The 25,788-nt window shown below is 59.0% G+C and overlaps 1 protein-coding gene across 1 annotated transcript in view; it reads left to right on the plus strand.

The window, feature by feature from the left end:
• The first annotated feature begins 4,388 nt into the window (after positions 1-4,388).
• HS6ST1 (heparan sulfate 6-O-sulfotransferase 1) overlaps positions 4,389-25,788 on the plus strand; it is a 41,981-nt gene continuing 20,581 nt past the window's right edge. Inside the window, exon 1 of the mRNA XM_036099523.2 lies at positions 4,389-5,205. Coding sequence (XP_035955416.1) covers positions 4,679-5,205 — 527 coding nt within the window. The 5' untranslated portion in view covers positions 4,389-4,678. The remainder of the gene's footprint in view (positions 5,206-25,788) is intronic.

Here is a 25,788-nt window from a genome sequence, read left to right on the forward strand (position 1 = left end):
CCTCTGCTCTTGGGGGCAGGTAGAAGATCAGGGCTATGTTGTGTCCATCTAAATTGCTCAGCTTCTCATTAATCTATTGATACTCCCACCTTCTTCCCCGAAGGGCTTAAGGAGGCCTTCAAATCCAGCAGAAGAGCGCACGAAGTGAGGAGGAGCTGCAAAGGCTCCTGCAGGATCCTGCTCAGGGCTGGCTGTGTTCTGCCTTCCCACCACTGCCCACAGGCAAACTGGGCCACCGGGCTCAGGACAGGCACGGAGAATTAGAGACAGCTACTCTAGGGCGCCCCTCCACAATGCCTGGCCTGCCCAGGCCCTTCTGAAGTTCAGGGGGAGATGGGGGCAGACATGGAAAACATGCCTGGAAGACATGGGCAGGTCTCTGTGTAGGGCTGGGGTGGGAGGAACGGGGTACCTCCCAGAGCCGGTGGTACTAGCCAGTGGTACTACAGGACAGGGACCTGGTCACAGGGGCGGGTCTGCTGTGAGGAGGGCGGGCTTCCTGCAGGAGGAGACCTTAGACAGGTGGGTAGGACTCTCCAGGAGACCGGGGCAGCGGGTACAGAGTGGGGGGGAAAGACAGGAGGCACCAAGGGGCAAGCGTGGACAGCTCAGGAAAAATGGGCCTCCACAGGGGAGGGCGCCCAGGTTAAATCAGAGTGGCCACCAGTCGCCTGGCTCAGGGCCCTGGCGCCCCGCGCCCCCAGGTCCTCCTGGGCCAGCTACTGGGGTCAGCGCAGGCCGCTTGCGGCCCCACGGCCGGCCCCTCGGGCGGGTCTAATAGCAGGCAACGCCGTCCGCAGCGATCCAAAGTCCCCTTTAAAAGTTTGTCCCTAAACAAAACCCCTCTCTCCGCCCCGCCGTGGGAATCGGAGCCATCCCCGGAGGAGGCTCTGAGGACAGGCGCGGCTACCCTCCTCCACCCTTTCGGAAACAACAATGGGCGACCGGACGAAAGAGAACGAGGGAATCAAGTGTGGAAAATCCCCCAGTCTTGCAATGTCAACTGCTGGGGGCCCGGCCCGCCCGCGGCCGCTGTGCTGCCCCCGCGCGCCCTTCCACGGGACTGCACGCCCGGGAGGGAGGAGCGTCGCGGGTTGATCTCCTGGTTCTCAGATTCTGAGGACGCGTGGCGCGTAGGGAGGGAAAGCTTGCGTTTGGGTTCTGAGGCTATTTTATATTCAAAAGAAATTCCATTTCATTACCAAAGCCGAAATCGTATCGCGGCTTACACTTTCCCGGAGCAGAAGTACAGTGACTTGTTTTTATTTGATCATCGCTTCCTGCCACTAGCCGTGTTCTTTTCTTTTTCTTCAACATTAAGTCAGAGATCATACATTAAAGAATTTATGAAGTGGATATTCAGAGAACAAAGATAGTCACAGCAGAAGAGCTGCAATTGCTTTTCCCTGAACTCTGAAAATACTCAGGGCTGGGCGCTGCCTCCTGCAAACAATTAGCCTTCCTATACTCACATGCAATCTTAGGACTGTGGGAAACCTTTGGCTTACCCACCAGTCAAACGGTGAGAAAACGCAGACAGCAAGGGAAGAGGACCTACTGAGTGCCAGGCCCTCAGCTGCGGGACCTCACTTGAAATCCACAACTGCCTTTTAATGTGTGTGTTTCTGCCAATTTGTCAGGGATGACACGGAGGGTTCAACATTCGTGGTAGGTTGAGGAAGCCCCCAGCCTGCAAGGCTTAGCCAGAGTCTGCATTCCATCCTGGTCCCAAATGTTGACTGACTTTTAGGATCAGTGGCTCATCTGACTTGACTTTGAGATATGAGAAAATCACTACAGCCTTGGGGTCTCACAGTGCAAGAGCAGCGCTTAAATCAAAGGGGAAAACTGAGTAAAATCCTGGAGGCAACTAGGAAAATTTTCTTCTTCCTAAGAGAATTCTAGGAATAAAAGGTTTCTTGCCTAAATGAGGGGTTCCCTATCAGCTCTCCTGGCAAGTACAAAGCTGGATTAAACAGCCTCCCTGGGGGAAGCACCTGGGCCTCAGTTTCCCCATTGGGACAGTGAGACTGTCCCAAGATGAGACCCTAGGCCAGGCACAGATGGGTTCAGTGGCCTTTCAATAAAACTTCAGCTCTCTCTTGAACACTCTGCACCCACATCCCTATCTGGCAGCAGAGACTCATTGGGAGCTGAGGAGTGGCTCCTCTAGACCCTCTCACTGCCCCCATTCAGCCTTGGCATCTGGTCTGGGGGAGCTGAGATGAGTACAGGGGTGAATAAGGGCTGGACTCTGAAGCCAGACAGCCCAGGATCAGAATTTTGACTATTATAAGAGTGAGAGGAGCTTGGCCCACCCTGTGGCCTCCCTGCTGGGCCCAGAATTTCAGGCCTCAAGTGATGAGGGTGCCCTTGGGGCAGGCTTTTGCTCAAGCTTTATCCACCCTGCTGTTGTGGGTCAAGCAAAAGTAGCGCCCGGAGAGAGGAGACCACCAGTCGGCCATGTGACCCTCTGTTCACCCTTCTGAACCTCAGTTTTCTATTCTGTGAAATGGGTATTACAGTCTACTCCACAGGCTTGCCAATGGGATTGGAAATGACACACCTACAGGGCCTAGTACCCAGTAGTTGTGGATAAAGAGCAGCCTCAATTATGATTTACTACTTGGTAGAGGATTGTCACCTGGGTAAGGCTGCCTAGTTGTTGGACCCAGGGCGGTTCTGCCCTCCATGGCTGAGCTGCTGCCTTTAGGCCCATGAAGGGAGACTGGTCAGGCCTCAGCCAAAAAAAAAAAAGGAGGGGGGAGGGGTATCAAGTAACTACAGGCAGAGGCAGGTACCTCCAGGCATACCACTGTGCCAGCCCTCACTCCTGGCAAAAATGAATCATTACTGGAAGGTCGGACCAAAATGCCCCCTGTGGCCTCCCTGGGCCACGGTCGGTTAAAGCAGCTTCAGTGTGGGCAGGGGCTTTGGGCCCCTGGGTCACACCCGGACTCCCCAGCTCACCCCCAGCAGCTCTAGATCACTCTGCATTGTGTTCAGGGTGCTGCACGGGGCTGTCCAGAACTGATGTTCCTTCAGCTCCTCTTGAAAACTAAATGCTCCCCTCTTAGTCGGGTTTTGGGGTGTTGGTGGTTATGTTTCCAGTTCTCTGGGTTTGCTTCCAAGAGGGCTTTCTGGTGTGATTTATTTTTTAAAAGTTAACTGCGGTATAATTGACACAATAAGCCCTTATCACCCCTCTCCTCCCATCCCCCCGCCCGGGCATGCTTTCAGGACCCCACAGAAGGAAACCAGGGGAGCCCCCTGCAGGGGCTGATGGGAGCATTTGAACCCATCCCAGGTGCTATTCTGGCAGGTCATTTCACCTCTCCATGGAGGTGCCACGGCCTCTGAACACAGTCAAGGGCCAGGGCCCTGCGCTTGGGGCGTGGCCCACCCTTTGGGGTTTCCGCAAGGGCCAGGTGGGGGGGCCTTCTGCTGAGCAGCCCGCACCTGGCCCAAGCTGGAAGGCGTAAGCAGGCGGTGGGCGACAGGGCACGGAAGCCCGAAGAACCCACGACGGCGCCACCGGAAACAGGACAGGCCCAGGGCTGCCAGACCCTCTGACCGACCTACCAAAGCTCGAAGTTAGAAATTTTTTGTGGACTTCCGCGATTTTAAATATTGGCCCAACTCTTTATAACTTTTTCATTGGGGTTATAATAAACATGGAGGAAAAAAATGCATACTGGCTCCTTTCAAAGAAGAAGGTGGACTGCGTAAAGCTGGGCCCAAGGCCTCTGCGGACACCTCAGTATCTCTCCACGGGGAGCTCCGGGTCCTTGTCCCAAAGCCGTGGGGCAGAGGCATACCGATCGCGGCCGCGCGCCCCGGGCTCTGCGCCCCCAGCCCTCCCTTCTCTTCCCCTCGCCCGGGCCCCACCGCCCCCAGATCCCACCAATCGCAGCCCGCTCCTTTCGCATTTGGAACTTCAGAGCGCCCAGCGTGCAAGGTCGGTAGCTTTCCTCCGGAGAAGCGCGGAAGGGGGTATTCCATCAGCAGCCAGGACTTGGGGGGAGGGGGACCCAGGCGTCAGGGGTGCTGGTTGCTGCGCTCCCCGAGCTCTAGCCCAGAAGGGCCGACGGCACCCCTGTTCCCCAATTCCCCAGTCGCTCCCCTCCCCGACTCTCGGACAGGAACCAGTTTCCAGTCGGCAGCGGCCCGCCTCGGAGCGCTCTGGCCGCGGCTAGGCACCCGGGTCCTGGAGCCCAGCACCCGCCTGAGGCCCCGCGAGCTCCAGGGGGCGGAGCCGAGGATCGGCGCGGGCGGCGACGGCAAGAGGCGCCACGGGGGCGGGCCGGGGGCGGGCCGGGGCGGGGCGGCGGCGGACTGCGGAGACGCGGCGGCGCGCGGGGCGGCGCAGAGCGTTCTCGGCGCGGCGCGGAGCGGAGTGGCCGGCATCGGGCCGCAGGGGGCGCGGGCCGGGGCCGGGGCCGGAGCGGAGCCGGAACCGAGCCCGGGGTCGGGCCCGGGGAGCCGGAGCCGGGGCCGGGCGGAGAGCAGCCATGGCGCCGCGCAGGGCCGGGGCCCGCGCCGCTGCGGGCGGCCTGGGCGCCGAGTAGCCGGGCCGGGCCGGAGCGCGGGCAGCGGCGGCGACGGAGGCAGCTGCGCCCGCGCCCCCCGCCCTCCCAGGCCCCGCGCCCCGCGCCCGGGCCGCCGGCGATGGTGACACATGCGGCGGCGGCGCGCCGGCGGCAGGACCATGGTTGAGCGCGCCAGCAAGTTCGTGCTGGTGGTGGCGGGCTCAGCGTGCTTCATGCTCATCCTGTACCAGTACGCGGGCCCGGGGCTGAGCCTGGGCGCGCCCGGCGGCCGCGCGCCGCCCGACGACCTGGACCTCTTCCCCACGCCCGACCCGCACTACGAGAAGAAGTACTACTTCCCTGTGCGCGAGCTGGAGCGCTCGCTGCGGTTCGACATGAAGGGCGACGATGTGATCGTTTTCCTGCACATCCAGAAGACCGGTGGCACCACCTTCGGCCGCCACCTCGTGCAGAACGTGCGCCTCGAGGTGCCCTGCGACTGCCGGCCCGGCCAGAAGAAGTGCACCTGCTACCGGCCCAACCGCCGCGAAACCTGGCTCTTCTCCCGCTTCTCTACGGGCTGGAGCTGCGGGCTGCACGCCGACTGGACCGAGCTCACCAACTGCGTGCCCGGCGTGCTGGACCGTCGCGACCCCGCCGCGTTGCGCACGCCCAGGTGAGCACCCGGAGCGACGGGGTCCCAGCTAGCGGCTGCTGCCCCAGCCGTGCCCCCGCCGGGCTCCCCTGGGCCCGCTCTGCCCTCCTTGCCCTCCCTGCTCTCCTCTCCTGTACTCTTGGGGCCCCCACTCGCCGCAGCCGCTCTGGACCCCCTCCCGACCTGCTGGGCGCCCGGAGCTCTCAGTTCCTCCGCTGCGGCCCGTTGTCACCCTGCCCTCTATTCTCACCTTCTCCTCCTCCTCGCCTTTCTACTTTTCCCCCTCCACCACCCCCGCCCCCCAGGCTGCGCAGTGCCTGGGCTTCCCTTGGGTCACAGCCCACTGTCCTGGGGCCGTCACTTGCCTTGCGTCGCGGGCCAGTGTAAAATCTGGCCCGCCCCAGCTGTGGGTCCAGGCTAGCCTGGTGTCTTCGGGCGGGAAAGTGGGTTCTTTGGCGTGTGTAGCCCACCTGGAGTGTTCGCTTACCTTGGCCGCTCACACACCCGAAGCGGAAGTGAGAGAAGTGAAGTGCCTCTCCCCCTGCACCTGTGAGGCCCCCAGTCCCCCAGCCTGCCTGGAGAGGGCTGGGGAGGAGCTGCCAGGGAGGGGGGTGGGCTCTGCCTGCCGGTATGTGCAGGTAGAACAAAGGCATGAGTGTGACCTGGGGCTGGGGGCGGGGAGGAAGCAATGCTGCCTGCCCTCACCAGTTGGGCCAGAACCGGTTGCAAGCTCCCTCTGAAAGAGGAGCAAAAGCAGACCAACGGCTTGATTGGGGGAGCTGAGTTGGTCAGGGGTACCTATTCAACCAGACACTTTCCTTGGGGGCCCCCCATTTCTGTGGAGGTTGGAGGCATAGGGCTGACCTTTGTGGGGGCAGCTCTCCTGGGAGGCACTTTGTAACCACAACCGCAGAGGGCAGTTTGGGTTTCCAGTGCTTAAAAGTTGGATTCTTTTCTCCTGTTCATATTGGGGCTCTGGGGGCCTTCTCCCCATGATATCTGGGCTGGGAAGAGCCAGGAGTGAGGTCTTCTTGCCTGTCCTTTGTTTATATTCTATATTTGTCTTAGGACTGCACTTACAGCCAGGCTGGGGGTGGGGGAGCTTATGTGAGCTGTGTAGCTGTGTTTGTTGGCACTCTTCTGGGTCAAGAGGGGGCAGGGTCTCTGGTGTGTTTGGGGGATAAAGGTTGAGGATCTGGCCAGTCCACAGTGAAACGTGGTCCATGGCATTGCTCCTCTGCTCAGCTCTTCAGTTCTCCTGTGGTCTTTCCCTGACTGTCAGGAAATTAGGGCCATGGAGCTGGAGACAGAGGTCATCTTACTTTCCCTTGGCTGCCCCACCCCCTGCCCCCAGATGGCAGCTCGAGCCTGCGAGGTGATGTTCCAGGTCTCTTAAGTCCCCACTGGTAACAGATCTACCACCCCAAAGCCCTTAAAGCCTTGCTTCCTGTTCAGCACTTGGTCTGCTCTGCATGGGTGCGCTTTCCTAGTGTAGCACCCACCTCCCACACCTTTGCCCCTGGGGCCAGCCACTCTCTGCTAGACTAAGCCAGGTCTGGAGTTTGCAGCTGCTGGCCTACCAGGACTGTAGTCCCCCAGACCTGGGCACGGACCAACCCAAATAGGCCCGGGTGGGCACCTCCCTGCCTTCAGTAGTGGGGATGGGGGTAGGCACCATCCTGTCTGCCAGAGGGAATTAGCGTGGGAGACTCCCAGAGGGGACAGTGTGCAGAATTTGTTCTGGGGGCTGCCAAGACTGGGACACTCTCTGTAGCCTATTTCCTGAGGCTGTTTCCCTTTGGGTCACCAGGATGAAGGGCCCCCTGACCTCCCTTCTCTGGAGTTTGTCCACCAGAGAAGGAGGCCCAGCCACCCTTGCAGACAAGAGCCCGGAGACCAAGTGGAGCAGACAGAGCCCCCAGGTGCTGCACGAGGGAGGCCCAGCACCCCCTCCTCAGGGTGGGTGTGTGTAGCAAGAATAGAAAATGCCGTGCCTAGTCAGCCAGATGCCTCTTGCTATGGTGGGCTGCCATCCCCTCTGCCTGAAAGTTGCTGAGCTCAGCAGCATGCAGGCCAGGTGGAGGAGGGGTTTCCAGGGTCCTCAGGAGGCCCTTCCTCTCCTGTCCACTTTCGGAGTGGGCTGTGACATGAGGCAGGTGACAGAGCTTCATCTTCCTGTGCTGTTCTCCCCCGCCCCCTTCATTTCTGTTCCAGGCGCTAGGTAGATTGCTTTTTTAATGAGCTTCCCTGAGAGGCCAGGGTAATCTTGGCTTTGTGTGTTTATAAGCCTATCGGACTGAGGTTCACCTGCTGAGTGTTCCCCTAGTCTGGGGCTGGACCAGGGTGCTTTGAAGGTCAGGATGCAGTTCTCTCACCTGCCCCAGGGACCCAGCACCTCTCTGGATGAATATTGTCAGTGGCCAGATTCCATGGGATGCCTGGTTTCGGGAGCTCCAGATGTTACCCTCGTTCTCCTTCCAGCAGACCAGGGCTTGCCCTGCCCCATGGCCCTGTGGGTGCTGGAGTGACCACCTGGCTGGGTAACTGCGGAGGGGATAGGCCTGGCTCCAAGAGCCACCCTGACAGGGCCCTGGGGGTCTGGGCTTAGGGTGAGGACCTTTCCTTCCTCCCTGGTCCCCCGGGCCAAGCATGTTGCAGGGTGTGAATGAATGCTTCCCTGCCATAAGGAGTGCTTCTAGAAACTCCACCAAGCCTCTCCCACTCCTGGTGCTAGTGACTCAGTGGATTGGGGGTGTCCACAGCTCCAGAACCTCCCTATCACACGGCATCAGCCTTGGGGGTTTAAGCTGGGCAGGTGTTGAGGTGACAAACTTCAAGATGAGGAGACGTACTTTCCTGGAATACAGTTTTGCAGCTTCTAGCAGTGGTTAGTACTTCCTAAGTTGAAAGAGAGAAAAAGGTGCGTGAGCAAAGCATCAGTAGGTCCCTGTTATGGACTGTGTCCATTGAGGGGGCTGTCACACCTGCTAGCATCAGCCAGTGTGCTTGAAAGGCTCCCAGGAAGGACTGACCTTGGAGTAGTGAGGCTGCCCATAGGCAGCAGGCAGGTGGCCGGCCAGCTGTTGCCAAGGGCCACTTCGGTTAGTGTCTCTGCACCCCATGCTCCATGTCACTTCATAGAATCAGAATGGCGCTCCTAACGGCCAGAATGTCTCTCCTTCCTCTCCCCATTTGCCTAAAGGGGACAGAAGAGAAGACACGGATCTGGCCTCGGTGGCCCTGGAAATGTTCCTAAAATTGTGTAGCCTTCATTTGGAGCCACCAGGGGCATTTGGGTCCCCAGTATGGCTTCCGGGAGCCCCTCGTGGGCTCCCAGCATCTGTGATACTGCTGTGTAGGAGCCCTAGAATCGATGGCCTGTACCCTCCCAGTCTCCAGCCTCTTTTCTGGTCATGTACCCTCCGCTATCCTGAGTTCCTCTGTGTTCCAGAAATCTGCCAGTGCTCTCAGCTGAGCCTTTGCTACCTTCTGCCCCGGCATGCTGTCCTCTCCTCCCACTCCTCTGCTGGCTCCTCCTCTCCCCTCAGCCTCAGCCCTGCTGCCCCTTCCTCCAGGAAGCCTTCCCTGGCAGCACCCTGTTGCCTTAGATGCCCTTGGCCATCCTGACATGTCCACAGCATGTTGGCACTGGCCGGATGCTGAGTGGGTACTGCCCACATGTTGGCACCAACTAGAATGTTCTCTTCCTGGCCCCCACCCTCTCCAGGAGCTGTGCCCCTCCATGAGTCCTCTAATGAATGAGATTCGAGTCAGCCTTGAGTGCAGTGCTGGGCCCAGCCAGGTTGGGCAGACTTAAGATTGGGGCATTTTTGTAACAATTCTTTCTGCAGCGCTCAACAATTTCCACCTTGCCTTCACAATTACTCTCTTACGTGTGATCAAGGGACAAAGCCCGCATTTGCTTACACTGGGGCAGATGTTACCTAGAGCATGTGACTGGAACCCACGAATGGGGCCCAGCCACCTAAGGGACCTGGATGGAGTGTCACCATGGCCTGAATCGCCTAGGGAAGCCTTGTGTGGAGATGAGGGGACTGTGAGGTCAAGATGTTCAGAATTAGATTTTCATTCATAGCCAAAACAAAACACATCTTCTTTTTAGGCAAATGCACAAGAAGGCAAACTTTCAATTAGCTTACTGACAATTATGTTAAATGGTGCTCTGGCTTGTGGAATTAGCTGTGTAACTCATGCTTTCTTTAAAGCACCAAAGACTTGCAAGACCAGGGCTTCCTGTCCTTCTAGGCCCCTCACTTGTAAAACCTGGGGCCACGCAGAGTAGGCTGGACCACTGTGCTATAGTGGGGCTGGCTCTGATCTGGGGACTGTCTGCTCCCCGGTCAGGGAGCCTTTCCCAGGCGGCGCAGCTCCTACCCCTGGGGCCTGTGAGGCTCCTTGTCTTTTTCTTTCTTTCTCAGTTGGTGGTGTGAGAGATTTAGCTGCTCTACTTGGGGAGTGGCAGGCGGTCAGCAGAGGCCTGGCTTTGTCATCCTTAAGGGACCCTGAGTCTTTTTCTTTCACATCTTACCCTCTTGTTGTTGTTGTTGTGATGATTATGTGATAATTGGGAGGAAAACATAAAAGAGAAAAGAAAACTGACTATTCCTCACACATGCTTTTTTTTTTTTTTTTTACTATAATTGAAACCTAATGTGAATTCTCCATAAATGTTGTTACTTCTTATTAAAAACTTAATGTTTTAGTAGCTGCAGACGACCCCCCCGGGTGCGTTGTTAGTTCTGCTGTGCTGTTGAACGTGCAGATTTCCCGTTTCTGGCTCCTGTAAGTAATGCTGGAGTGGATGTCCTTGTGTGTAAATGTTTTGCCTAGCTCTCATTTCCTTTGTAAGTTCCTAGGAGTGGAATTTCTGAGTTGAAAGGTCTGAAGGTTTAAATACTGTCAGTGTAAGTGTGAAGTTACTTTTCAGGAAGTCTGTGCCTTACCATGTTGCCACGTGTGGTATTTGAGTGCCTGTTTAGTATTGAATGGTGTTGTGGGTTTGAAAAGAGTCTACTTTCTTAAATCAGCAAAATAACGTCTCTCTGTGGTTTTTATCAAAAAGTCCTGCTTGGTGCAAGCACTGTCAGGGCTGGTCTAAACTTCAGGGGGTTTGGGAGGATCCAGGCCCAGTCACCCCAGTACCTGCTCATCTGGTCACGGATATCTGCTTTTCGGCCCTCCCCAGAGAGCCAGGTGCAGCTCTGCCATTTGGGGTCTGAAGGAAAGGGGTGGTGGGCTATGGGGGACCCAAATCTGAGTAAGCCAGGGTGCAGAAGGGAGGCTGGCTCTTCTCCCCCAAGCACTCAGTGGGTACTTGGAATGGATCATCTCATTTGGCCCCACCACCCCAACGATGCAGGCGTATGACGATTGTCCCAGTTTCCCATATGAGGAAGTCAAGGCCCAGAAAAGTTGGGGAACTTGCAGAGTGCCTCAGCTTGGAGAGTCTGTCCTGAAGCCTGTGTGCCCCGCCAGCCCTCTGCTGCACCAGCTCCCCCCGCCCCCAGCCGGGAAGACTGTCTGTGGGTGAGAACAATAGCCAACCGTTCAGGCAGACCAGCCAGGTTCAGCACATGCAGCTTCCAAGACCCTGGGCAGACAGGGGCAATTTCACGTGCAGGCCTGTGTCACTGCTTTACTGGGAAACATCTGGCGGCCTTCACCGGAGTAGCAGTAAGACAAGAATCAGGCCACATCCTCCTGGCTCTGGCAAGGTAGTGCCGGCAGGGTTTGCCAATGTGTGCGCTTCTGGCTGCCATCTGCGGCAGCGAGCAGGGGCCTCCAGCGCTGCCTGGCCGGTGCCCCCCCCATGCTGCCACTCCCATGTGATCGGCTTGTCCCCAGGTGGTCCTGAGGGCCTGCAGCCACCAGCCCGCCACCTGGCCCTGTTGGAGGGGCTGTGTGATTCCGGCCGGGACACGATTCCGCTGGTCTGTGGAGAGTTCGAGAAATGGGAAGGGCACTCAGGCTCTCTCCTGAGAAGGTGGTTTCTGAGTACTTCTTCTCAGCAATTGTTTATAACCACGTGGATCCTTCTTATTGGCAACCCTGCTCCCCTTTTCCTTGAGGCCTATAGCTCAGCCTCACTTGCCGGCACTTACAGATGAGGAGATGTGTTTGCAGGAACGTTTCTGTCTCTCCAGACCCTTGTTCTTGCCTCTTCCAGAACTCCATTGGCTCTTTTTCTTCCTGTTAAGTTTTTGCTCTCTGTTTGGGTTGCCAGGGCCCCTGGGGTGAGATGCGGTCCCAGCTACAAAGATACAGAGGCCCAGGCACTGGTGTCCAGGCTGTCCCGGAATGTAGGCCTGTCACTTTCGGGCTGTGGTCTGATTTCTCTGTTCTCCCAAGGTTCCTGGTATGGCTGTGTCCCAAGTCCCTAGCTTGCAGGGCTGGTTATTCTGGAAGTGTGGCGTGCACATAGACACACACCAGAGAGTTGGCATGCTGATCCCAGGCCGCCCGCCCACCATGGGCAGCTGTTAGAGGACATCAGGACCAGCCGGGTGGCGGTGGGCGTAGGCTGCCCAGCCACTGAAGACCACACACATCCTGCCCCAGCCTGGGCCTGGGGCCTGTTTTCCTCGATGGGGGAGCAGAAAGCCGGGGCAGCCCTTCTCTCCCACGCCACCCGCTGCCCCTGGCCAGGCTCCGGCCAGCTCTGGGTGCTAGGAGCTCTGCTTCGGAGGCACAGCCCTGCAGGTCAGCGAGCATCCCTTCCCTGCAGTGCTGTCTGCTTCTGCCTCTCTTGAGGCTTCCTCCAGAGCGCCTGGACCGCTTGCAGGCCCCACCCCCACCCCAGCTGCTGGTCCTTCATTCGTTTAGCCAACCATCCTGGGTCTGGGGCCTCTGTTCACCAGGGCTGCCTGTGGGCACTGACATGTCCAAGTTCCCCAGGAGCTCATGGGCCGTGTCTATGTAGACGGGGCTCTGAGGCCCCAGTGAGGACAGAGAGACAGGTGGGACTCGACTTTGGGTTCCATCCAGAGGGTCCAGGCAGCAGCTCGGGGCCTCCACAAGGAAGCAGAGGAGGAGAGAGGAACCCCCTGGGCAGCCTTTCTCACCTTAGGTCTGAGCCTGTTTCCGCATCTCAAAAGTGGGGTATGGAGTTTGTCATTTGGTTCTCTAGAGGAACCAGTGACTTGTTATCCATGACTTCCGGGACTGCGTAGTCCTTCCAGCCCCAGATTGTGTTTGGGTCTTAAAGGAGCCGCTCTCTAACCCCTTAGAATTCTGTGATCTGAGGGGGAGCATGGGCCTCATGGCCCAGGAGCGGGGCCCAGGCCCTCGGGTGTAAAGCGGGCTGTCAGTGACTTGCCACGGCCCAGCGGGAGGCTGGCTGTGGGGACGGGGCGGGGGCTTCAGTGAGAGGCGGCCCCTGACAGCTGTGCATCTGGCCTGGCTCTGAGGGCCGCACGTGAGCCGCACAGCTGCCTCCGTGTCTTTTCACAGGGAGTCAAAAGGCCCAACGGGGGGCGGGTGGGGCGGAATCACAGCAAATCAGTAATTGTCTAGAAAGATAGTAACTAGAGAGATTAAAAGTCTGGAGCTAATTGTTTATAAAGCTGTAGAGTTGAAGGGGGTCAGTGGGCAGGCAGGAGCTGGGGACTCTGGTGTCTCTGGAGACAGCCCCGATGCACCAGGGTGGACATTTGAACGTCTGAGCTCTTGAGTCACAGCAGTCTGGGACTGGATATGCCTGGAACTCTCTGAGCCTTGTTGCCCTTGCCTGCCTGGGTGTAGCAGGAGGCATCGGACAAGCCAGACCCCAGCAGGTAGCCAGCTCCATAAGCTTCTCTCTGCCCCCCGTGGCCTGGAGGGACAAAGGCCATCCACAGGCAGCCCAGCAGCGAAGAAGCCAGCAGGAGGAAACGGCTCAAAGCAGGTGGGAGAGCAGGAACAGCGGGTGGTCAGGGTGGACAGCAGAGCAAGGGTGGGGGCCCAGGCTTGGAGCCGGACCCAGCTGGGTCGAATCCTGACTCTGCCAGTCACAAGCTCTGTGACCTCGGTTTCCCCATCTGTAAAATGGGCACACTGATAGTGCCTGCCTCAGAGTTGGAACTGTGCCTGGTGCTGGAGACTTTTTTGCAAGAGGCCACAGTGCATCCCCTCTCTCTGGACAGGGAAGGGCCCTTCAGGGCCAGCTAGGAATTTGGCACCTGTTGTTGTCAGCTTGAGGGCCAGCAGGGGGCTTCCTTACAGCACCCGAAGTCTGGGTAGCTAGGGTCCCATTATGTGGGACATCCACCAAGCATCACTGGCCTTCCGACATGACAACCTGAGATGCGAGATGTGCCATGCTTCGGCCATGGGGGTGTCCTGCTCACCCCGGGCTTTGGCATTGGGGACCACCCTGTTCCTTCCCAGCAGGGGCTTCGCTGTGCTTCCTCCCTGGATGTCGAGAAAGCCCTGGGCTGTGCTCACCCTCCCACAGGTGTTGATGTGTGATGTGGCAGGCTCGTGTTTTCACTTGGTGATGGCCGTGGTCTGTGCTGCCAGTCCCTCTGTCCTCCCTGCAAGCTTAACACAGGGGCACCCAGGCAGCCTGCTGTGGCTCCCCTCTGCCACCCCGCCCCCCTCACCACTGTGTGCGTTTCATGGTTTTCGGCCCCCTTTTTTAGATTTTCACCTCAGACGCGTATCCCTTAAACAGCACCCAGCACTGTTGACGCGCTCTCCAGAACCTGCATCAGACTGTACTTGACCTTCTGCAACTTGCTTTCTTCACTCAGCCTTGTTGTTGAGATTTATCCACGTTGGTCCATGACATGCATATTTAATTCGTTGACTGCTAGACTTAACATCAAGTTTGTCTAGACGCACCTCTTTTCCTCCCGTGCTTTGTTCCAAGAGCAGACAGGAGTAGCGTTTCACAGACCAGGTGGCAGTGGCCAGGCCTGGCCTCCCGTCCTCGTGTGTCCCTAGGAGTGGGCTGGGGGACAGGTGGTCCATGACTGGTGCTCTCCAGTCTGGCTCCTCAGACTCCCAACACCGTGCCTGAGGTTCATCCCCCACACCGTGCCGGCATGCCCCCACCGCGTGGCCTGTAAGACACGGTCATCTTTGTCAGGCCAGCAGCTGTGAGATGGACCGCTGTGGTCTTAGCGCCTGACCCTGTGGCTGGTGAGACAGGCATCCCGTTACCAGGTTGCCGCCACTGAGGTTCCCCCCGCCACTTACCTGTTTGTGTCTCTGGGCTGTTTACTGCCCTGAGGGGTGGTGTGTCCTCCTCGCGTCTCCTGGTACCAAGTTCTGTGGGTGCCGTGCTTGCCAGGCCTCTCCTCCCTACTGTCCTTCCACCCTGCAAGTCATCCTGAGCATTTGGTTTACTGATGCCTGTGCTGGTGTGGGCCAGGCGGGCCCACCAGGCCTCCTTCCTCCAGCCGATGGCACCAAGTGCACATGCAGGGGATGGAGGGGAGTGAGCCCCTGTGGGACCCCATGTGGTTGGAGCTCAGCCAGAAGACTGAGTAGATAGACAGATGGCTGACTAACCAGCCGTCCTTCCTACAGGAGGAACACCCCCAGGGCCTTCCTTGGAAGTCCTCAGCAGCACCGGGCAGCTGCTGCTTGAGCCCAGTCCAGAAGGCCAAACAAGTCCGCCATCCTCCTGCCTGTCGTCTCGCACCCATAGATCCTGGTTGTTGGGGCCCCTGTGAGACTGGATTGGGAAAAGGATCCTGCACTCAAAACCAGAGTCTGGAACCCACTGCTCTGAGGTCATAGGAGCCTCCTTCCCGCCCAGTGGAAACGTAGGCAGGGCTTCCCCAGAGCAAGGCCTGTGTCACTCCCCAGCCTGGCCGAGGAGCCAGACACCACTGCCTTAGCCCCAGTCTGGTGCCTGGTCCCTGTCTGCTGCAGCCACACCCCAGGGCTGTCCCTGCATGGCCCTTCTCTGTGGATGAGGTTCCTGTACCCTCCTCTCATCCCTGGGCCTTAGAATGTACCCCACCCGCGCTTAGCCCCACGTGGCCCCAGCCCAGTATGTGCAGCATTTGCTTCTAGACCACATCCCCAGTTGGCCCATACATCGCTGTCCATCTGAGAATTAGCTCCTGCCACCACAGGGCTCATGGGGCCCCAAGAACAAACGTGGGCAGCGGGTGGGCATCTCCCCTCTGAGTTATGAGCTTGAGAGCCTCACGTATAAATACTGACTTTTCTGGAGCACTGGTGTCCTTGGGAGAGGAGGACCAGCAAACATTGAGTTTGGCGTTTGCATCCCAGCAGCAAGAGGTGGCATGGGTGTCGTCTTAGAGCAGTGAGGCCGGCTGAGGCCCCGTGGTATTTTCTCTGGAATCCTGCTCCCCATTCCCCGTGGGGGAAACTTTGCACCAGTAGGCGGAGGCCCTCCAGCCAGACAGCAGCTAATGGAGGGGGGTTTGTGTGAAGTGAAGGTGCTGTGCCACGTGCACCCCGCTTACAGGACAAGCAGGTGTCCTCGCCTGGAGGGCACAGGTCAGGGGCAAAGAGTGACTGTACTGACCGCCACACCCGCCCATGGCCAGGCCGTCCTTGCTTACGCCTCTCTCTCAGGGGCCCCACTTGACAGATAAGAAAACCGGGGCTCAGAGAGCCTGAGTAACTTGTCACTTGGCCGAGGTGGGATTCACACACAGGCCTCTGGCTCCGGGGCTTCCCGTTAACCCCTCCCCAGGGTCCCCACCTGGAAGGGGAGAGCCAGGCATCTCGTGGGCACAGGGTTCAAGCCCAGCACTCTGCCTGCCGTGGTGAAGGGTTACAGGGCTGCTTCAAGGGTGGGCTTTCCCAGGAGCCCAAGATGGTACAGTGGGGATCAAGGGCAGGTGGAACAGAGGAAGGGCAGAGCAGATGGCTTCCCAGAGGAATTTGCTGTGAGGAGAGGCCCTGCCCAGGCAGGCACAAAGCCGGCGAGGCGGTGGGCCACTGCTGAGGGCGCTCCTGCCCTACGTGGAGAGCCGAGGCCTCACCCGTGCAGCCTCAAACCCTTGCCACAGCCCTCCTTCCTGCCCAGCCCACGGCAGCCCTCTGGGACCCCTCGTCCCAAAGAGGAGTGGCCACAGCTCCGGGCACAGACCCCCTCCGCCTGTCCTGTGTTCCCTTGTGGCCGGCAGGCAGGCAGGCAAGCAGGTCTGGGCAGCTTGTTCTACTCGTACAAGTCCAGACAGAAGGCTGCTTGCCGGCCCACCATCTGAACCCTGAAAGTTCAGGGCCTACTGAGTCCTGCTCTAACCCATTCGACACAAGCATTCAGGAAGCCGTCTTGTAAGGGAAAGTTTGTTCCTTCGCTTTCCTGGAAGCTAGGCTGACAGTATGCCCAGTGGAAAACGCCGTTTTTATCAAGTAAAAAGTGGTCAGGTTTTAGCCAAGTGGAAACAAGGAGGGTGGTGGGATGGATGTGGGGCTGTTCAGAGCAGAAGCAGACGCCTGTCCTCGAGCAGTTGAGTGGGTGGGGAACCCAATGGGCATCAGGCAGGGCTTCACCCAGAGGCACAAAATGCACACCAGGCCAGCAGAATCCCAGAATATGAGAGCTTTGCAAAGAGGCCCTCGTGTCCTTCTGGCTCATGGGCCCTCTCTCACCTCATGGAGGTGAGATCCACAGAAGACTCGAGAAGCAGACACCAGCAGCCAGTGCCTTGGGCTCCCTCACACGCCACCACGTCTGTCTGGAGGACGGGCACTGTCCATGCGGCCCAGTCTGAACCACAGAGCAGTTCCGCATTTGGCATGGGCTCCCCACAGACCAAAGAACCCCACCTGGCTAGGGGAGATGGGCCTTGTGTGGCGCGGCAAGGTTGAGCAGGCTCCTGTCGTCCCTCTCACCAGCCCTCCGTTCTCTGCGTGCTCCCCAGCCTGAGCCCTGCCGTCTCCGGCCACTGTGTCCGTCCGCCCGCCAGGCCAGAGGCAGCCTGTGGTGGGGCTAGGGCTGCAGACAGGGTTGACTTCACGGCCCTTCCAGTGTGCCACAAATGGGATGGCCAGGTTGGGGTGGCGCTGCAGCCCAGCCAGCATCCTGCAGAACAGCGCCCTGGCCATTCAAGACACCGTGTGAGCTGTTCCGGGTCATTTCTAGAGGAAGTGCTCCCCAGGAGGATCAGTGGCTTACCAGAGAGCCTAGGGATGATGGCCTCCTCTGGCCTGCTTCAGCTCTGAGCCCCGGCCGGGCCACACAGCCAGCTGGTGTAGGAGCCTGAGCCTTGTGGGCCGGCAGCTGTTGCCTGCCGAGGTAACAGGAAATCCCGGCCTTAACCAGCCTGGGCTTTGTGCATGGAGCCTTGTGAGTTGTTTTAATTCATTCAGTAGGTTTTTCCTGAGCCCTCGTTCCGTGCAGTCTTGAGAGGGGTACCAACATCAGATGGAGATCGTCATCCTCGCCTTTCCCCGCCAGGGCTGCCCAGCTGTGTCTGACAGGCAACCCAGAAGCAGGAGGGCCCAGGGGTCTTGGCAGTAGGCACATCCCATGGCTTGCACTGTCAGCTCCCTCCAGTTCACAGGGGCAACATGAGGGTCTTGACCCCCTCGGGTGGCGTTTCTGCTGTCCATCTGTCAGGCCAGATGCAGATTTTCTCCAGGTTATACCAAGTTAGGGTCCTTTGACATCTTGCTCTGGCTTTAATCTGGATGCATCCTGAACCCCCACTCACCCTGCCAGGGACTTGGCACTGGCCTGCAGGGACCGAGGGGCAGGCACCATCCAGGTCACTGGGAGGTGGCTCCACTCTTCTCCCGTCACAGAGGCCGAAGCAGAGGCTCAGGGAGTCCAGGTGACTCGCCAAAGGTCACATGGCTTAGGTAGCAGACCCGGGACTTGAACTCAGGTGTCCTGGAGCCCCATCTGGGCCCTAACCATACCCATGGCTGCAGCTGCTTGGCAGTTGTCATTGTAGAGCGTCCTCAGAGAGGGAGAGACGGTCAGGATGGGCTCGGGTGCTGCCCCTTATTGAGGGCAGACCATTGCGGGAACGCACCTAGCCTCCTGGGCAGGGTCAGAGGTCACCCATAGCTCACCTGGTCAATCTCACAAGCGGCAAAGAGGAAGCTCAAGGCTATGGAAAATTTTGTGGTAGACCTGGAAGCCATGTTTTAAATATTTATCTGCAGGATTTTTTCCTAGAACAGTAGTACACGCTATCGCTGGGACCTGGCCAGGGAGTCTCAGGCCTGGGACCGGGCATTCTGCCCTTGCGCTGCCTCTCTGAGTCTGTGGGACGCAGCAGCACCAGCTGAGAGTGCAGGGCCTGGCTGAAAGCCTCCGCACTGGGCCGGGCAGTGTGCAGCGAGGGGTCAGGAGGGCCGGCAGCCTTCTGTGTTCCCAGCGCCCGACTGGTTTCCAGGTGCCGGCAGGCATTCCCGAGGGACAGGGTTGGCTTTGTGGCTCAGGCAGGAATGTTTTCTCGTTGGAGCTTGACGTTAGCTAGCGAGAGGACCCTGAGGTCAGGAGAAGCCCACTCACCTCTCTCCTCTGCACAGATTATGTACACAACCGGCAGCCACTGGCTGATAACCACAGCATCTCCCCAGGCTCCCAGCCCCCTCCCGCCCTCATGCCTGCCGTGCACATCACCCAGGAGAAGAGGTGACAGGCATGTGCTCCCGCGGCAGGTGCCTTGGCCTTTCTCGTGGCCTGTGCCACGCGTCACTGCTGATCACAGGCCATCCTCCGCCCCGCAGGGCCGCAGCCTCAGGCTGGGGCTGCGTTCATGGGGGTCTGGGGGACACCGGCCCCTCCCCAGGAGGGACAGCGGCTGACCACGGGCCGCACGAGGCACCACCCTCACATAGCTACACCACGGCTGCACACCCACACTCACACACGCTCCGGGCAGGAGCTCAAGCTGGGGAGCCAGCAGTGACTCAGAAACATCCTGGAACAAGAATTCCTTTTTTCCTTACGAGTGGTGGGCACTTGGGGACATTGCCTCCCGTTTGAAATTCCTTCCCGCTAGCCCCCTTTAAGAGCTGAGAGATTTTTCCACTCCGTGGCTGGGCCATCCCTCCGTCCCCACCCCCTCAGAGCAGGCCAGGACTTTAAGGAAGTGTCTTTTCAAGGTAGATTTGCTGCCGTTACAGAGGGGTGGAGGGGCAGCCTGGAGCCAAGGCAGGCCACCCCTCAGGTGCCCTGCCCGAACAGAGAGGTGGGAGGGCCGGGCTTTGTGGGAGGCTCTGTCGGGGGTCAAAGACCAGACTCCTCAGACAGCTGGACCCTGGGGCTCCCTTCCTCCTTCCTGCCCTCCCAGGAGAAGGGGCTCTGGCTATGACAGTGACAGCCATCCTTGCTTCTTAGGCAGGCATGACGGGCAGGGTCCAGTGGGTGCTCTCTGTGGCTGCCATCACCACTGTCCTCACCACACCTGAGATACGGTGCTTGTGCTCCCATGGGCAAGGACCCCCAGGCCGGGACAGGGTAAGAGGCTGTGCTGCGTTGGTGGGCTGAAGCTCGAGTGGCCGTGGCTGCCTGGGGCTCATTCCTGGGGTGGCCTCCTGGAGTGAGCGCGGGGGCCCCTGGCACTGAGGGGGCCTGGGAGCATGTATGTGACTACGGGGCTGAGGGCATGGGTGACTCTGCCAGACAGGAAACCAGGCTCCGGTCATGGAGCCTACCCTGGGCACCTGCATCAGCCTGTCCCCCCTCCATCCCCCCAGGTATTTTTCAGGTCTGCTTGAAGAGATAAATACAAACAGGTAACTGGACAGATAGTTGGGTCTGAAGGCCCAGCTACCTCTCCCTTCCCCACTGGAAGAAGGGGACAGGGGTGACTAGAGACAGGCCTGGGGCAGGGGCTGTAGACCTCCAGCCACAGGAGCTGCTCAGCTGCTGGGCCAGCAGCCCCAGAGACACCCCACACCACCAGCCCCCAGCGAGGCCCACGCCCACTACCCCCACATACAGCCCCCCAGGTAGACACACCCACTGCCCCCCACATCCCTGTCCCCAGTAGACACACACCCACCACCCCCAACATGGCCCCCCCCAGTTAGACACACACACATACACCACCACACGTCAGGTAGACCAGAGGTTCAGGGTCAGGAGGGCAGGCATCTCCAGGACACCACACCTCCCCACATGGCACGCAGTGCTGGGAAAGGCCCTGCAGTGAGGCCAGTGTGCCCCATCCCTGCCAGGTTCTAGCAGGGTGGTGGTCTTTGTCCTGGGCAACAGTCTCTACTTTATCAATCCCCAGTGTTAGCCCAGGGACCTGAGGGACTTGGGGGACTGCCAAGTTGGGTTGGGGACCAAGGTCCCAGCTTCCCAACCCAGGAGCCTTCCTGTGCAATCTTGCCTACACCAGCCACGCCCCCGGTGCATGCCTTGTGTGCCTTTGATTCTGTGCAGAAGTTTGGGGTTGAAATCTCTTGGGGGTCCCTGGAAAAGTCCCCCATTTTGCATAAGGCATAGGAGAGAGCCGAATGAGGTTGGCAGAGCGGGACATAACTCATCCAGACCAGGGCCTGACATCTCCCACTGTCCCAACCTGGGCCTCAAAAGAGAAACCTGATGTTGGTTGGATGGGAGGAAGGGGGCCAGTGGTCCCTAGCCCCAAGATGTGGTGTAGGCTTTTTGCCTGCTGGGGGCTGGCGTTTTTGCTGTTGTCGACCTCGTTTCTCTGCCTGGCAGATGGACAGTGTTTTCAGGGCTGAACGTGGGTGAGGGGCCATGAGCTGCTTTCCACCACAGCCCCCACCCTGTTGGCCTCTGTCCCACCAACAGCTGGAGTCTTTCAAGGCAGGCTGGGCCACCATGATTCACTTATGTGTCCTCGCCCTTTGCTGAGGACCTGGCACAGATTAGGTCTTGACCTTCAGAGACAGCCCTTCTTAAGCCCCACTGTGCTCCTCACCAGTGTGTGACCTCAGGCGAGGGTGACCTGTCTGTGCCTCAGTTTCCTCATCTGTCAAATGGGGCTGGGATGGACGATGCAGCCTGCTGGGGTGCCTGGAACCCAGGGGAAGGGTCCTGGGTAAGAGAGCTGTTCATTCGTCTTCCGTAAGACGTCTGGTTTGGGATAAGATTGAATTCGCAGTTTTTGTAGTTGGTAGTGCCTTCTTGCAGTTTGTTGAGAGCTGGGACAAAGGGCTCTGGTCCTGCAGCCAAGGGCCAGACCAGAGCCTCCCAGAGCCTGTTCATTCATTTCATTCATTTCATTCATTCACAGGACAGGGGAGCAGAGCACCACCTCAGGGTTGTTAGGGGTGTGAGGTCCCCTCAGCCAGTGGACTTCGGGTCACCAGTATCACATGTGATGTGAGGCGTGGTACAGAGGCTGAAGAGGGGGCTGTGTGCTCCCTTGTCCTCACAGTGAGGGATGGGTGCTTGCTGAACTCCTGCTCTGTCCAGTTAAAGAACAGAAACGGGGTTCTCAGGTCATACCCGAGTCCTGGGCTGGGTCTGTGTGCATTTCTGCCCCATCCAAAGCCAAGCCTGGTGCTCTGGGTCTTCTCTTTGGTCCTGTCATTCCCCAGGAGAGCTGAGGAAGTACCCCCCCACAACACACTCCCGCTGGGGGCAGGTTTCACTGCGTGGACTCCCCTTTGTCACGCAGTCACTGAGGGTCCCTTGGGGTGACTCTACCCAGAGAAATGGCTTCTCTCCTGAGAAGCCTGCCGTGGTTTTGTTCTTGAGGACTTGCCTGGCCCGGGGCTATATGCAGATGCCCCATCATAGAAGAGCCTTTTTTTTTTTGACTGTGTTCATATATGCATAACATAAAATTTACCATTCTAATCATTTTTTAGAAGTGCACAGTTCAGTGGTTTTAAGTTCATTCACATTGTTGTACCACTATCACCACCATCCATCTCCAGAACTTTTCCATCTTCCCAGCTGAAACTGTGCCCATTAGACACTAACTTCCTAGTGACCCCTCCTCCAGCCCTTGGCAACCACCGTCCACTCTCTGCATCTGTGAATCTGATGACTACATACCTCCCGTAAGCGGAATCTACAGGATCTGCCTTTTTGTGGCTGGCTTATTTCACTTAGCGTCACATTGTCAAGATTTATCCACGTTGTAGCACGTGTCAGGGTTTCCTTCCTTTTCAAGGCTGGTCAGTACGCGGTTGGATGCATAGACCACATTTTACTTACCCACGCGTCTGCGGATAGACACTTGGGTTGTCTCAACCTGTCGCTGTCATAGATCGTGCTGCTGTCAACATAGGTGCACACGTTTCTGTTCAAGCCTCTGCTTGCACTTCTTTTGGGTGTATAGCTGGAAGTGGGATCGCTGGGTTATATGGTAATTTGATGTCTCACTTCTTGAGGACCTGCCGTACTATTTATATTCCCAGCAGGAATGCTTCAGGAGTCTGCTTTCTGCACCGGAGCAAGTTGGGCAGAGAGCCCTGACTTGGGGCCTCAGGGGAGGAGTCTGACAAAGTCTGGGCCAGACTCTGGGCCCAGAAGTTGGGGAAGGCGGAGGCACAGGACAGCTCTTAGTGGAGTTTGGGACAGGTGTTTAGCAGAGGGGACGGGGTAGGTCCCCACCCTTGGGCCCACTGGCCACCGGGCAGAGCTGAGGAGGGGCCACTATCACAGTTGGCTTGTCCCTGCAGTGGTCTCAGGTGGACCCCCCACTGGGCCCAGCCCACTGCCACCGCCACCGCCTGAGAGGTCTAACGTGGCTGTGCAGCTTCTGCCCGGCTCAGCATGGCCACAGACCCCTGCTCACGGAGCCCTCGCCTCCATGTAGCTTCCTGCCACGGAGGGTTGATTGTCAGTTCTCAGCGCCCGTGGGCAGCCCTGAAAATGTGTGCGCTCAGGTGTATGAGGTGCCGCCTTTCAGCAATGGCCTGAGGCCGCATACACGTGGGCTCTGCATGCCAGGCCCCTTTGACGTCCTCTCCACCTGTCTGTCCTGTAGGCCCTGTGCAAGCCAGCCTGCAGGAGGCTGGGGGTGCATGCCGAGTTCTCACGGCCTCAGAAACCCTGGATTTATGAGGGAGCCCTGCATAGGGTCATTTATGGCTCTGGAGGCTCCTGGGTCTCAGGCGGTAAGAGACTTAGTGCTTCTCTCCTGGGTGCGGGGGCTCCTGATGACGGGCAGGATGCTTATGACCCAGCTGGTGCCGCCTGCCGGCCTGCCGCCTTTACATGGCTGTGTTTCCTGATTCCCACCGAGGTTGGTGTCAGCTCGGGGACAGTGCAGGGGCCTTTGCCTCTGGGGACACTGCTCGGCAAATGAGGCCCCAGATGCACAGAGGGGAGCCTTCTCAGCTGGCAGGAAGGGCCACAGTAGCCCCCTGGAGGGGTGGAGGCCACCACCCTGCTGCTAACCTTCTAGACACTCTGTGGGCTGTGTGCTTATTCCCCCACTTTGAGAAGTTTTAGGAGTATGTCGGGTACGTGTTCCCACCTCTGAGTCCCCCGTGGGGCCTGGTGAGGCCACCCCTCCCTGTGGACTTCACCGCAGAGCCCCAGGCGGGACCGGCCGTGGCTCACAGAAGGTGTGGGCACCAGGAGGGCATGCACTGGGGCCTTCGTGCGCGCTCCAGCGTGTCCTGACCCATACGCCGTCTCGCCAGGCCTTCCTCTCCCGGGTCCCCTGGGTACCATCATGCCCTTGGGCTGTGGCCTCAGCAAGCAGAGGAGCCATCCCCAGGCCCCTCGGGGCCCATGGTTTGCTGCCGCTGCCGCGCCCTCCTCAGCAGAGAGAGGCCCCTGCTCTAGTGGGGGCGGAGCTGTGGCTTCTGGGAAGTCCGGAAGCTGCCCTGGTGACCTCCCCAGCTCTGTACAAGGAAATTGGCTGATAGGTGGGTGGCAGCCACCAAAGCAGCCACCACTGCCTGCTTTTCCTCTTGGTTTTATGGAGCAAATGCCTGCCCTTTTGTCAGTCTTAGTCCAAGACTTAGCACCTTGGCTTTTCTCTGAGTCTTCGCTCTGCCCAGGCCCCAGGTGGCCCTAGAGCAGGTGGGGGACAGGCTGGGAGAAGAAGAACACCACGTTGTGTGACATGCCCGTGGCTGAGAGGTGGGCCAGGGCAGGAGTGTCTGAGAGGAAAGAAAAGGGGAGAAGGAGGTTCGCTGAAACCGGACTGGGACGAACAGTGCTTTTTGACAGGAGGCCGAGTGTGCAGGGGGCACTGGAAGGAGAGGAGAGCAGCTCCGCCGGGACCGTGAAGACAGAAAACCACAGGCCTTGCACAGCCACACAAAGGACCCCACACCTGGGCCTGGGCCAGCACCCAGGGCGGCCTTGGGGGTTCATTTGCAGCAGGAGTTGGAAAGGAGTTGGAGGGGCAGGCATGGGGCGGGGCAGGTGGGTGAGGAGAACACAGGGCCAGATAGGAGGAAGGTACCCAGGGGAGGGAGGCCAGCCTGCACTCGGAGCCCTAAGGAGCTCCACTCTGCTGGGGGCCTGGCAGGCAGAGGGAAACCGTTGGCCGCACCCGATGGCTGCAGCTGCGCAACCCCCCCCTTGATGTGTCAGCCCTCGCTCCCAAGGGGGTGATGTGGGGCTGATCGGGCACCCGTGGCACAGGCTGGGACCTGGTTGTGGAAGGGGTGTATGTCTTCAGATAACTCCTGGGACCCCTAGAGCCCCGCAGAAGTGCTGAGAGGGCCTGCGTTCAGCTGCACCGGGCTCAGCGGCAGTAGGGGTGGCTCTCCCTGGACCCACCCTGAGCTTCCGGCCAGCCAGGCCCACAAGGAACTCCACCAACAGGCCTCGGCCATGGGCTTTGCCCACTCTGAAGCCTGGGGAGACACACGTGTCCAGCTGGGAACCTTCGTGGGAGGGTGTGGCCAGGGGGAGGAGAGAGTGGGGCCCTCCCTCCAGGGCATGGCCACTCTGTGCTGCAGCCCCTTGGTCTTGTCTGTGGATGCCCTGGGGTATGTGACTTTCCGTGGTCAGGGCCCTGCAGTGTCCCGCTCGCTAGGTCCAGGCTATGACCCTCCTTCCCCGGCTCCCACACACTGGCATACCCCCAGTCTCTGAGCCTGGGAGGGAGGTTCCCATAGTTCTGTCTGCTGCCAGCAATGGGGAGGCAGGGCGGGCACCGTGTGGGTGCTGGGGACCTGTCATTACCAGAGAGGAGGAGCACCGGTGACCAGGGGCATTCATGTGGACAGCAGAAGCCCTTCCACAGCCCCGCTGGGAGGCTGCCTGTTTCAGAATCTCCTGCAATGCACACACCCTCCTGCGTGAGTCAAGCCATCTTTTCCAGCTGGAGCCCGTCAGCTGACGGCACCCCAGCTGCCCCCTGAGCCGGCCCCCCATGTGCCCACTGAGTCACTGGCCCTCCTCCTCGCACCACGTGCCCTAGCCTTCAGCCCTTGGAGGACCCTGACTCTTCTTCAGACGCTCCTTTTGCTTCAGTGTCTCCACCCACGTGCTGGGCCCAATCCCTGCAAGGTGGCCCGGGCTCAGTGCCCACAGCCAGGAGAACTGTGGCCCTTTCCTGCAGGCGCCTCCCCCACCCCCGACCCTCCACCATCCTCCTCTGTCACCCCCATCACCATGCCCCAGAAAGCCCAGCTCATGGGCATTTCCTGCCTGCTTCTCATGGGAAGCAAGGTTTCTGAGCTTCTGGGCACAGAACACACTTTCCCCTCCAGTTCAGGACTTGAGCCCTGGCTTGTTTCTGTGTCCAGGCTGGTATGGGC

The sequence above is a fragment of the Halichoerus grypus genome, chromosome 4, assembly GCF_964656455.1.
Source record: "Halichoerus grypus chromosome 4, mHalGry1.hap1.1, whole genome shotgun sequence".
NCBI lineage: Eukaryota > Metazoa > Chordata > Mammalia > Carnivora > Phocidae > Halichoerus > Halichoerus grypus.